Source organism: Mastomys coucha, chromosome X (assembly GCF_008632895.1).
Source record: "Mastomys coucha isolate ucsf_1 chromosome X, UCSF_Mcou_1, whole genome shotgun sequence".
Classification (NCBI taxonomy): domain Eukaryota; kingdom Metazoa; phylum Chordata; class Mammalia; order Rodentia; family Muridae; genus Mastomys; species Mastomys coucha.
The window spans coordinates 135,228,471-135,242,600 of NC_045030.1; the positions used below are offsets into that span (position 1 = coordinate 135,228,471).

Here is a 14,130-nt window from a genome sequence, read left to right on the forward strand (position 1 = left end):
GAAAGCCTTGTCTGGTCACGTTGGGAGAGGATGTGCCTAGTGCCTAAGCCTCACAGAAACTTGACCATTCCAGTCAGGGATATTCAGGAGGGCCTCCACCTTCTCAGTGGAGAAAGTGGGTATGGGGGAAGGGACTTATGAGGGGAAACCAGAAAGAGGGCCAGCAATTAGGATGTAAAGTGAAAAAAATTGTTTTAAATCGTTAAAAATGTAATTCAAAAGGAAACAATATTTCTACTCACAAGAGCCCAGAGAGAGGACTTTCTCTGGTCCTGCTATGATATTGTTCCTGATATGGTGACACTAAAATTCCTGAGAGGGCAAGGAAATGGCAGATGCCAGCCTGACCATTTTAACAAAGGGGCACTAAAAGTGCTGGTAGAGGTCTGTAGCAAAGCACAGCGCTTAAGACTTAATAGATTCAGCCAAGCTGTGGTGGTGGTGCATGGCAGCATTCTGGAGAGAGTGGCAGATGGACCTCGGAGCTTGAGGCCAGCCTGGTCTACAAAGGGAGTTCCAGAACAGGCTACACACTCCCTTTCTCGTACAATGGAGATAACCATGTTTACCATAGGAGTCTAAAGCAACGGCTGAACACGAAATAGCCTGGCTCATAACACTGTGTGTGTAGCTGTGGTTTTTTTCATTCTCAACAGTAAGGCTGTGGTGCTGTAGAGCGAGGAGGGAGGCATTTTACTGAACCTGGGAGAACTCCTCGGCATAGGGTGCTCCCAAAGGTATCGAGGATGTGAGCTTTAAGCTTTACCAGTCTGGAACGGTCACTTTCAACTCTTACCAAATGCTAGGCTTTATGCTAACTCTTGAATCTCCATGCTGACCCTGGGGAGGTAGGTACAAGTTAATACATCTGCATTACAAATTTGAAAAGAAGTTTAGGAAGTTAATTCTCTCTTTTCTTCACCTAGACAGTAAAAGATAGCCACAGGTTTCCCTGGGTAGTGTAGGATTATAGCCTAGGCTCTACGCACTCTATTCTTTTGCTTGCTTTATCAAGTGATGAAGAGAGGCAAAAGACATGGGCTCTTGAGTCTCGCCAATTTCCAAAAGATGGTGCCAGTTACTTGAGATATAGCAGAGAGAGTAATCTAGCTCTGGAGCATGTTTGTGAAGGTAGTCTTTTAGTGGACAGGTTTTAGAGAACATACCAACACTTGACACATTCAAGGAACCCAGAGCGTTTACTTCCCTTCACTCCTACACCAGCAGGGAAGGTCTCCACATTGGGGTAGCAGGAATCTGGGTGCTTTTGAGCTGGAAAATGACCCAGGAACATTTATGGATTCTTGAAATCAGGCCCTAGACCATGAAAGAAATTGTTCCCACATTGAGTAGATAGGGCCTGCCTTGAAACTCAATGCTAAGAGAAAATGAAGACCAGTTATGTCAAAGGCCATTTGTCTGAATTTTGACTTTGTTCTTAGACAGTAATGCTTCAGTGGCTCATGAATCATCCAACAATGTTAAACTGTGATGGGGCTTGATCATTTCCCATTGCCTCAAAACATGAACAATTCTGGGTGCCTCTGCTACTCTCCAAACTGTCCATGACACAGCATGGGCAGATCTTATGGTCCCCTCCCCTGCATATCTTTAACACACCAGGGTACCCACACTGAACGCACCCTAAGTCTACACTTTTCCTCATATATGCTGTGGCCAGCACAGATGTAACACTCTAAGAGACTAGCAAAGTGCCCAGGGCCTAGGGCAGCCTGCCTGGGACCACAGACCACACATCACTGTGCTGAGAACGAGTCCATCTAAAAGAGTGCTACTTTTTTTTTTAATGGCTCAGTACATGTGATAGTAAAAATTGATCCCTTGGGAAAAGTGGGTAGGAATGCAAGCTGCCAGGAGTTTGGGCCACTGTGAAGGTAGAGGGTATAGATATCTCTGGTACGTGTAGAATCTCTTGGAGCTTTCAGGGGTATGACCTCACTCCATGTAGTCTTTCAAGGCGGTGGGGAATGAATGTATATTCCTTGTTACCAGCAAAATTTGAGGAGATTCACTCTTGCCTCTTTTAAGCTGGTTTAATCCTGGAGGTTTTCCAAAAAGTGTTCACAGATCTTGAACTAAAAGGGTCCTCTGCCTTTTCCAAGTTCTGACAAACAGAATTGCCAACTCACAGCTTCTAAGACACAAGCAGCGTCTGCTACATGTGAGGAGAGCACAAGACATTTTGTCTCCTGTAGCGTCTAGCAGGACTAGACCAATGTTTGGGTATACTTTTGTTTTGTTTTTGTTTTGTTTTGTTTTTCAAGACAGGGTTTGTCTGTATAGCCCTGGCTGTCCTGGAACACACTCTGTAGACCAGGCTGGCCTCGAACTCAGAAATCCACCTGCCTCTGCCTCCCAAGTGTTGGGATTAAAGGCGTGTGCCACCACCGCCCGGCTTGGATATACTTCTTAAGTGGTGTGATTAAAACAAAGGAAATCTAATAGGTTTGGTGCTTGCTGGGACTTTAAAATGGAAATGGTTTTGCTTCCTAAAGCAGTCCAGTGCTAAGCTATGCTGAACTTCTCTTTAAAAATGTTTGGGGGTGAGGGAATAGGGGAGTTAATCCTAGCACTAAGGAGGCAGCGGCAAGTGGCTGGTCTACAGAGTGAGTTCTATAACAGTCAGTGCTACACAGAGAAACCCTATCTGGAAAAAAAGAAAAAAGGTTTAGCTATATATGGTGGTATACACCTGTAAACCCAGCATATGAGAGGCTAAAACCTAAAAGAGGATTCTAAATTTGAGGCCAACCTGGGATACAAAGAAACTTTTCCACCAAAGGGGGGAGAGACAGACCCTATATACTAGCCTAAGCAAATAAATAAACTTTTAAAGGATACATTTGAGTAATGCCCAAAGTCATCAAAGCAGAGTTGTAACAGTGTGGGTATGTATACATCTCATACACCTTACATACATATGTATATGTAAACATTAGCCTAAAATTAATGATTATTAGTATTTAGCAATAATCCATACACCCTAACTATGCCTTGTCCCACAGTTTCCATGTTACAAGATATTCAACTCACTGTATTAAAGTAATAAAGTTCTGGATTCAAATAAACCAATGTAATGAATAGGATTTAGAAAAGCTAAGTTAATCACTTAATCCCAGATACCCAAGCATGCTACTTAAAAAGCCTAGGTAACATTCAAACTTAGAGATTTTTATATTAACATATAAGAAAAACAAATTGGCTTGATAACATGGGTGGATTTATTTTATAAGATTCAAGTGCAAACTTAAAAATAAGAACAAAGCTTTTCAAGAGTAAACAAAAATCTAAGGAACAATCCTATAATCGTGCATTTTAACAGAAAGTACAAATATGAATATAAAATTTATAACTACATTCAAAATTAAAATTTATCTCTCCAGTTCCCAAATGCCACACGGATCTTTAATCTGTTCTCAGCTTTTCACTGTAGAAACATTTGTCATAAACTACCAGGAAAATATAGGCAAAAGATACTAGTCAGTCTCTATGAACAATCAAACAGGATTCTCCCTCACTTTGGACTCTATGATTCATTCATCTGTATTTCATTTCTTAAAAGTCAGACAATCATACCTTCAGTCTACATAAAAAAAAAAAGAATGAATACAAATAGCAAGGAAATAAGACCCTTTCATGGAATTAAAGCAAAAATCATGAGTGTTCAACTTAGAAATGCACACACTTATAATCACTAGTAAGCACAGCTTTATTTGATGGCAGATATGTAATAATTATGAACAATTTAAATAGGTATAAAAAATGGAGATCAAAATCTTTAGGCTCAAATACTTAAAAAGTCACTATGAATATGGAAAATAGTTCTGTTTACATAAACATGTATATTTTTGATGAAAAGTCAGGGGGGCAGTGGCATCTCCCTGGTCCCTTAACGTGTTTGGATTTTCATGAAGAATTAGCAGCACCCAACCTTGTGTTAATTGCGTGATTCTTAAGGACCTAGTTGGCAGTGTTCCAGCTTTGGGAGATGGAAGTGAGTGGGTGGGGTGCAAGTATCTTAAACAAGATAGTATGCATGCACTCACATTTTAAGATCACCATTCCAAATGGGATACATATATTGGAAAAGCCTTAAAAAACAAAAAAACAAAAAAACAAAAAAACAAAAAAAACATCCTTGAAGGATAAACAGTGCACTAGGAGGAAGTAGAAGCTGAATAGTAGTCTACTTGGTAATGTCTTTTCACGCTTCAAAAGCAAGATGGAAGCATGAGAATACTCACATATAACTTCAGGGAAAACTTGCCTCAAATTTTATTTTGCAGAACACTGAAAAGAAACTTTTACAAAAACCTTCGCTGTTGCTTATAATACCAGATGATTTTTTTCGTTATTACCACCATATACATAACATTTAAATAATTTCTTTATAAATATTTGAGCACAAAGAATTCATTTTGTTGTAGTGGTGGCCCACATCTGTACAATGCAATGTAAGCAACATATATATATTATATATATATACACACACACACATGTGTATGTGTGTGTATAAAATGATTATGAAAAAGTGCAAAGAATAACAGTATTAAGAATTTTGCTTTTTACAGTAACTATGGTTCAAGTGCGAATATCTATCAAGAATATATAATTCCAGATTTTAGCTGAAGATTTCAAAAGAAACTCACACTCCAAGTTACTGCACAGACAGTCCTTAATCAAGTAACTCTGCCCTTCTCCCAAATCTAGCATTTCCAGTTTCTAAACTCTTCACAAACAGGAAAAGTGGTAACAGTGTTTTCTTCCCTTTAAACTTCCCCAGGCTCATCCAAGACATTTAATCACCCGTAGGTTTGAACAAGATGTTGAGGAAGTCATTCATCATAACCCGCTTTGCTGAAATTAAAGCAAAATGAGGCCCTCTGAAATGCACACTACTGATTAAGAATCAATCAGCAATAGCAGACAGACCATAAATTACAAATATAATTTAGTACAAGCACATTTTAAAACCAAGCCCTGTTATCAAAGTTAAATTCCGAGTCTAAGTCTCTTTTTCCAGGTTCAGTGCTATGCAAGGATCCTAATTCTGAATACTTAGGACTCATTCCATCAGCTTTCTAAAAGCAAAGCAATGTATGTTGCTGAATTCTGACTGACATTTCTAACACATTCCCCTTGGTCTCAGTCTTTGACTAGATCACACACAGAAAGGTCACTTTTGCAAAGTGGACATTCCTCTTAAGACATTTAAATAATTACAGATGCTGACTTTAGTTCTCAGACATCCAAAGGAGCAGTTCAGCTTCCCTTCAAATACATGATGAGCTATTTTTGGTATGTGTGTGTATTGTTTTAGTCTTAACTTCAGGCACTGTAATTATTCACAATGTTGCAATGATTCTAGGTCTAACCTTCATGGCAATTATGATCTTAAAATAATACCTTCTAAGATACTGATTCCATATCAAGACTGATTTTTTTTTCCCTTCAAGATAAATGGTTGGAAGAGAATTTCCAAGCCTGGTGGCACTTCTGCTCTGAGTAGTGTTACTATGTAATTTTGTCATGATTATTACAGAAACCTCTGAGCTAGGAAGACACAGGCACTGGAAGCTGTAAATTTCTTCAACTATATCTATTCCAACTCCAATTTATTTACTTTAGCGTGGAGTATCTTTTCTTTATAAAAAGAAGTGTATCTAAGGCTAATTTTTAAAAACAGAATTTCTGCTTTAAACTTAATAACACAGCTAAAGGGAAATGTCTTTCCAATTTCAGCTTCACTGGGACCTATGCAAGTGAAAGTAGACTCAACTATTTTAACCACTTTTGGTTGTTTTTGCTTCATGTCTTTAGAAGATACACCTGACATTCTAACAAAGAGATCAACAAAGGTTTAAAAACTCTACAACTAAAAACCATCAGGCTGCCTCCTGTGCAGATGGAAATAAGAAAGCTGCAGTTTATTTGCCCCCATACATCCGCTCAATGTCTTTGAGATAATGGTTCTTCAACTCCTTCCTTTTCAGCTTGAAGGCATCTGTTACCAAACCAGTTTCTGGGGTCCATGGCTCTGGGCTTAATCGAACCTTGATTGGAATTTCAAATCGCTCCAATTTCACTGAAATAAAAAAAAAGGGGGGAGAGAAGGGTAGAAGAGGGGCAGGGAAAAAGTAGAAAGTGGGAGAAAGAGAGGGGTGGGGGAAGAAAATAGTGAATCCAACATATAATTTTCAGAATTGATGGCTTAGATGATGAAATAAAAGAAAATTTATTTATTTGTATGTCAATTAACACTATGCAGGCTCATAGGCAGCTTCGCTCACACAGACACATACCCCATCTTCCCCTTAGAGCCTTCATACCACCGTTCCTTTGCCTGGAGTGGTTTTCCATCCAAATGTAGCTACTAACATCCAGAATTCCTCTATTTGCAACAAAAAAGAAGACTAGATTCTTTTGTCATTATATATATACACATGTGTGTGTGTGTGTATGTGTGTGTGTATCTTCATATTTTATGACCTCACTTCATTCAATGCCTGTATTTCCCCCCAAACATATTATTTGTTTGTCTCAAGCACTGCAATGCAAGCTCCATGAAAGGTCTTTGTTTTCCTGGCTGTCACCTATACACTAGACCAAAAGTCCTCAATACATTCATACAAATCTATTAAGTTATTCCATAAAAAAATTATACCTCCCGAAAACAATTCCTTAAAAGCTGTATTACATGATCAAATGTGAGCCAACATGGTATTTACTTGGTATAATAATAGTGTTTAAATAGTGTAAGAGCGGGCACAGTACATACTGTGTGGGAGTTACACAACTCAGTATATGTCAGGAGAAATATAAGAAATTGAGAACATAGAAAGAAGTAGCTGGGAGTGGCATATACCTCTAATTCCAGCACTCGGGAGGCAGAAGCAGGTGGATTTCTTTGAGTTCCAGGCTAGCCAAGGCTACACAGTGAGACTGTCATAAAAAGAAAAGTATCAATAATAAATAAGAACAAGGTATTCAATCATATTAGCCTATTTCTTACAATGCCCCAAGGTATATATTAACATAATCTCATTATAAAAATTCTAAAGGCCAGATGTGTTACTCTCCATGTGGGCTTGATTTTTTTATAGAATAACCTAAAATAAAATCTGTGTGTACTTCCAAAGCTTCTACCCATCAGCCTTGGTGACATTAGAAAATGCTTTGAGTGAGTATGATGCTGAATATGAAAAAAAAAAATCTCTCACATATTATGTAGTATGGTATCACGTTACCTCAAGTAATGCCTAAACAAGCAGAGAAAACATAAAATTTGCCTGAATTAACAATATCTACTCTTTCCTCACATTCATTATGGCTCAGTTACAGAAAGGAACCTGAGATACCTGCCCCCTGACACATGTACATCTGGATCAAGGGAAATCTCAACTGGTTCCAAAAACTTTCATTTCCTTTTACTTTCCCTACTTAAAAAGGTCTAATTCCAGAAACACTACAAAACTGATACACCACTTCAGTTGTATACCAGTTAATGATAGCATGTTTTTAAATGTCCTATCATTATTAGCTGCATTGTCATTTAAGGGAGAACAAAAAGGGATGCTTGGGGGGCGTCATTCAGAGAACTCCCCATCACTGGTTCATATGTAGGACAGAAACAGACAATCACAGTTTCATACAAGAATAAAGTAACCTCCAGCAAATGAGAAAGAAAGAAGAGGACTGAAGAACCAATAATTTCCCATGAGCATTTTCTCTGAATAAATGTGAACATTATAAAGGCCATCCTGCGGGTGGCAGCATATCTATGTTTTTGCTGTTGCTGGTTTTAAAGTAAGTGTGTGTGTGTGTGTGTGTGTGTGTGTGTGTGTGTGTGTGTGCACCACAGCAGAAGGGAGGAGCTAGATTTTCTGGAGCTCCAGGATCACAATTACCATTCAGCATCCAAATAATATGTATCTTAATTGCATATCTCACTCCAAGAACAGGAAAGCTATGGAGGCCTAGTGAGTCCTGGGATTTTTTTCTTCGGCTTTCTATATGCAATTACAGTGTAGCTTGACATTCCCCAATTATCTTCATGCAGTTAAATACACAGTGATAAGTATTCAAGTAACCTTCTCCTTTATTAGCATCTCAATAATTAAGGATAACTGGAGGGATGCCTCCAGTGAGCAGGCTGTTGGTTGAAATAGTTTATGAGATACCATACAGTATCAAAGAAGGTTCTGGAAGTCTGGGGACAATAACATAAAGCTTATTTATAAATAATAAAATTACCTTGAAGAAAGCATTGCATACCTAAGTACCTTTACAATGTGATCAATCAGAAAATGAACTTTGAAATTTAGAATATTTATAGAGTGCTGGGGTTCAGAAAGTTCTTGAAGAAATAAGATATTGAGGTTGGAAAATTATTATAAACTATACTTTAAAACCTAAGTGAAATCTAAGTTGCCATTTGAAAGAGGAATTTGGCATCACTACTATGGAAATGTCTGTTACAGAAATAAAAGTCAGTGGAGCTTTCCTGATGAAATTAGACTCACTTTGACAAAGAGGGGAAAAAAAAAAACTTCTGTATGCCCTTTCCTTTTGACCCCAAAATTCCACATCTAAGAATTCACACCAAGAAAACAATCACACACAGGCTAACGAGATGGCTCAGTTGTCCCTAACCTCTCCATGAAAAGCAGATCGTGGTGATGTGCCGCTTGCATCTAAGAGATGGAGAGGAAGAGTCAGGCAATCCCTACGGGCGTCCCAGGTCTCCTTGAGGGACCCTTTCTCAAACAAAACAAAGTAGATGGTCCCCAAGGAATGAGCTCTGTCGTCTACATGTATAGCTGCACTCACATGAACATGCATAACAAACCAAAACTGTCATTCAAGAAAATAATTTTGTGCCCAACAGGGGCAACAGCCCACCCAAGTCCACCGAGGCTCTTCCATGCTGGCAAGGGCAGCAGCGGGAGCAGCACTGGGCAGAGCAGCAGGAGCAGCAGGAGCAGCTAGGAGCAGGGCCTGGAGCCTTCCCGCGGCCCAGCCTCTGCACCTACACCGGCCAAAAAATAAAAATAAAAAAAAAATAAAGAAATAATAAAGAAAATAGTTGGGTAGCAAAGATGATTAGGTGGGGAAAGTAGTACTCACCTAAAAATAGAATAGATTAAATATTTATTTTCTGAAAAAAAAAACTTAGGAATTTAAGATGATGATGAAATTATGTAGCTACTGACTCAGAAGCTGCTGATGACATTGACAAGTGGTGTTGATGCAGAAGACAAGCAGAGGTCACTCCAGCCAGGGGACTTTTACTTACCCCCTTAGAATTTTCTGTATTGTCCAATATTTCATGATTACAGCTAACTAGTAATTAAGAAAATTATTACTTTCATTATTAAAATAAAATAAGATTAAAAAGCAGGTAAACAGCTTGAAAGTCAACATAGGGAATACAAGGTTCCTCTCACCTGCTCCTAGGAAATAAATACTCTAAAATAACGTCTCTTGGGAAGCAGAGGTAAGAGGATCACTCCAAGTCCAGGATATCCTGATTTAATTGGTAAGCTCTATGCTAGTCAGGAATACATAGAGATACCGTCTCAGTATTTTTTTTTTAGTGAAAAACTCACTAACTACAATGAAGTAAATGAAATGAGGAAAAGCCACTGGGTAGGAGAGTTCACTTAAGTCTAGAGGAGAAAACCAAAAGAACCACTGCTAACTGACTCGGAGATGGCTAACATAACTGCCAACCAAAAAAGATGCCAAGCATTCTCAATGGAAGGCCTAGGGAGCCCTGGGCACAGTATACTTCTGAGGACAAGGACAAAGGGTGGTACAAAAAGCAACAGCAGAGCTGATCAAGTCCTCTCTCATTCTGTGCTGCCCTTCCAGCACCAGCCTGCGAGCTAGTTGGTTTCTGGACTAGAGCACATGAAGCACAGCAGAGCTAGGGATGAAGGCTGCCAAAAAGGAAGATTGTTACTCGCTCCACCTCCCTGACAATACCTTGTTCTCGTTGGCTATCAGAATCCTGGCCATCAAACTAAGAGTACCTACACAATAAATGAAAGAGGCTTCACTTGAGAAATGGAGTGGTCCAAGAGAGGGAAAGGATGCACATGTGAGTAACCTTTCAGTGAAGCCTACGAAGAGTTCAAGTGTTCCGAAGTCACCCCTTTTAAAATATGGATGAACACAGGGAGCAGCAGAAACTAAGAATCCAGCAGATGTCGCTGTCCTAATGGCCGTTCATTGCCCAATTCTTTGTTGTGACCTGACATCCTGACAACTACTAGGTAAATCCTGTAGACTATATAAAGAGACCTGCAGCCTTCACCAAACCAAAGGCTAAGAATGTCATCAGGCCTATAGCAGAGATTTTCCTACTTTGCTGTGAGCCTGCCTGATGTACTCGCTACATACTCAGAGAGTGTTTTAATTCATGACCTTTTGGGCTCTGTTACAATAGAACTTCATTTTAAAAAAAGTTACCTCATTTCAATATAGCTGACACAACTTAAATCTATGGTCTAGGATCATGACCACTGATGCTTTCCTCCACAATAATCAATTCCCTATTATCCTTGGGAAATTAAACAACAACAACAAACAACAACAAACCCTTCAAACTCAAACTAGGGAGAAAGGATTTTTTTTAAAAAAAAAAAATGTCACTTTACAATGACTAAGCAAAAGTCAGCAAGAGGATACTCTAATTCTAAAGCATACATGCCCATAATACACACATACCCAATTTCATAAAATATTAGTAGATGTAAGGTCAGATTAACCCCCAGCTCACTAGTAATGGATGATTTCAACACCTGACTCTCACCAACTGACAGGTCATTCCAACAACACAGAGGAACACATGACTTAAGTGACATCAAAGAACAAATAGGCTTTAGTAGGTATCTATGGGACATTCCTTCCAAGCACTGTAGAATACATTTCTTTTCACAGAAGTCCATGGAGTGCCAAAATATATTAAGGCACAAAACAAAGCAAGTCTTAGAAAATACACAGAAACTAAAACAATCTCCTGCATTCTATCGGATCACAACAGGAACTGACCACAAATCAACTACAAAGAGAAACTCTAGAGAGCTCACAGAATCTCTGAGAGTAAACAATATGGGGGGAAAAACACAGAAATATGTTTTACTAAACTGGAAATTCTAAACATAATCAATGAATTTCTACATGTATATAACCTTGAAAAATGAATCCAAGATGAGATAAACAATTTAAGCAGATTTACCATCAGTGAAATTGAAGCAGTAACTAAAAATCTCCCAAGTTAAAATATCCATGTCCAGAAAAGATTCACTAATGGTTTTTACTAGATTTTCAAGAAGTAAAAATAGTAATGCTTCTTAAATTATTCCATAAAATAGGAAATGAGCATGCTGTTGCCAAAAATACTTCTATAAAGCTATTATCACCCTAATACCAAAATCATAGATTCAACAAAACAGAAAATTATAGACTAGCCCAATAAACATAAATGCAAAAAAATTATCCACAAATTCAAAAACACATCAAACCATTCACCAAGATCATGCTGGCTTAATTCCAGAGATGGCTCAACATATGCATACACATGCATAACTACAAGGACATAACTACAAGGACAAAAATCACCTGGTCTTTCTGACAGATACAGAAAGAATTTTGGCAAAAAATCCAATATTCCACCCGGGTGTGGTGCTATAGGCCTTTAATGCCAGGACTTGGGAGACAGAGGCAGGTGAATCTCTGTGAGTTTGAGGCCAGCCTGGTCTTTAGAATAAGTTCCAGGATGCCCAAGGGCTATACAGAGAAACCCTGTCTCAAAAACCAACAAAAAAATCCAACATTCCTTAATATTAAAAGGCCCTGACGAAACTCAGAATTGAAAGAACATATCTGAACACTATAGAGTGTGTCCACCAGAGCAGCAGCAACAATAGGGGTAACTCTAACTGCCTTCTGACTGGATTTCAGGGTGCTTGTTAGAAAGAATTCATTCCCAGCCTTGTAAATCCGCTCAAAAACCAATGCCTAGACAGGCCCTAGGGGTATCCTTTTTTTTTTTTTTTTTTTTTTTTTTTTTTTTTTTTTTTTTTTTTTTTTTTTTTTTGGTAAACAGGCCTGCATACCAACCAACTGCCTTCTAAATATTTATGTTTATATCCATAGACCTTCACTTCTCTCATCCTTGCTCAGAAGTTTCTTTGGGTAGTAGGCAGCAGTAAATACACAGACGCATAATTGTCAAAGAATTGAGAAAAAGTGACTGTGAGTATTCAGCCCTAAATAAATAGCATAACTCTCGAAAACCCCATCCTCCCTGCCCAAGGCTCAAGGAGCACTGTGGAAGAGAAAGTAGGAAGAATGTAAAGGATGAAAGGTGGGGGCTGTGGTGAGGAGTGGTGTGTGAAATGCTGTCTTTTGTATAAGGAAATGAATTGACAGCAGCTATGGTGACAACGCCTGCAAAGACCTACACGAAATCAAGCCAGTCAAAACTTCAACATGGATGGCAGAGCATCTCACAGGCCCCACCCTTACCGAGGAGTTATTAGCTGTAGCTGATACCTCTTCCTTTGTGTGTGGTCAATGATAACTGCCCATGCTCCAGTGGATGGCTCTACTCTCATGCCTACATAGGCAGCACTAACAGGACTTAGTGGGTTATTAAAAGACAGAAGAGGACATGAAATTGGGAGGGAAACCCACTGTTGGGTAAGGTCTGAGGGAAGTGGGAGGGAAAGAGATTATGAATATATATATATATATATATATATATATATATATGTGTGTGTGTGTGTGTGTGTGTGTGTGTGTGTGTGTATAATTCTCAAAGGAGTATGTATTTAATTGGTAAATCGATTTTATATCTACACACATACACACATAACACTCGCAATGAGATTTATAGAAAAAGAAAGAATATAGAGTTGGATGAGGGCTGGTGAGATGGCTCAGTGGTTAAGAGCACTGACTGCTCTTCTGAAGTTCCTGAGTTCAAATCCCAGCAACCACATGGTGGCCCACAACCATCCATAATGAGATCTGACGCCCTCTTCTGGTGTATCTGAAGACAGCTACAGTGTACTTACATATAACAATAAATAAATCTTTAAAAAAAGAAGAGTTGGGTGAAAAGTGTTTTAAAAGGAGTTAGATGGAAGTAGCAAGGAGTGGATACAATCAAGATGCATTGTATATGTCTTTGAATATTTTAGTGTAATGCACAAAATATTTATTAGGTGACTTTTATGGACTTCAACAGCTTAGCAATTTCTTACTTACTGGCATTTGCAGCTTCTCGAATTTCTTTCAGTATTTCAGCCTCCATGGCAGGATTATTGCAAATATCAACCCAAGATCCTTCTACCCCCTTCTGTTGTGCCAAAAGAGTCAACTTTTTCTGGTTAGGAACCACAAAGCTGATCACGTAGGACTGGTCACTGAAAAATTTAGACATTAGGAAGTAAGCAAAATTATTCACATTATTCAATATAGCAGTTACAGTAGAAATAATTCTAAATGTGTACACATACACACACACACAAAAACACACACACACATATAATGATATCAATATAAAAAAGAAAGTGGCTCAATCTCACAGGCTTTTTTAACTTAGAAAAACCTGGACTGAAAATTCACCATGTGTTACTTATGTGAACTTTTGGGGGAAGTTATTCATGCTAAGTCTCAATTGCTATGGATCCTATATAAAAGAACTTGCAGCATAGGTTAAATCAGATAACAAACATTTAGCAAGATATGGCAGATGTCTAATAAAGAACTATAATAAATGATTTTCTGGAAAAGACCTTCATGCTGTTAAATGAATTCAAGAACTTTCATGTTCATTTTCCTAACTGCAATCAAAGTTCTAAGAGACATTTGATGGTACCTGAATGTTTACACGCAATCAAATTTATTTTATAATATTCCTTTTACTGTAAGTTTATGAAACATGAAACAGAACTACTCTTTGTCAGGCAAGATAGCAATCATGTCTGATGACCTGAATTTGCTCTCCAGGACCCAAATGGTTACTGGAGGGAACCCACACAAGTGGTCCCATATGAGCTTCCCCAATAAACACAATAGAGATGATACACAGACAAA

The 14,130-nt window shown here is 38.5% G+C and overlaps 1 protein-coding gene across 1 annotated transcript in view; it reads right to left on the reverse strand.

Annotated features, from left to right (window-relative positions):
* Positions 1–3,222: 3,222 nt before the first annotated feature.
* The window catches only part of Acsl4 (acyl-CoA synthetase long chain family member 4), a 67,916-nt gene continuing 57,008 nt past the window's right edge, over positions 3,223–14,130 (reverse strand). Inside the window, exons 15-16 of the mRNA XM_031378208.1 lie at positions 13,300–13,573; positions 3,223–6,106 (exon numbers count right to left, since the gene is read on the reverse strand). Coding sequence (XP_031234068.1) covers positions 5,949–6,106; positions 13,300–13,573 — 432 coding nt within the window. The 3' untranslated portion in view covers positions 3,223–5,948. The remainder of the gene's footprint in view (positions 6,107–13,299; positions 13,574–14,130) is intronic.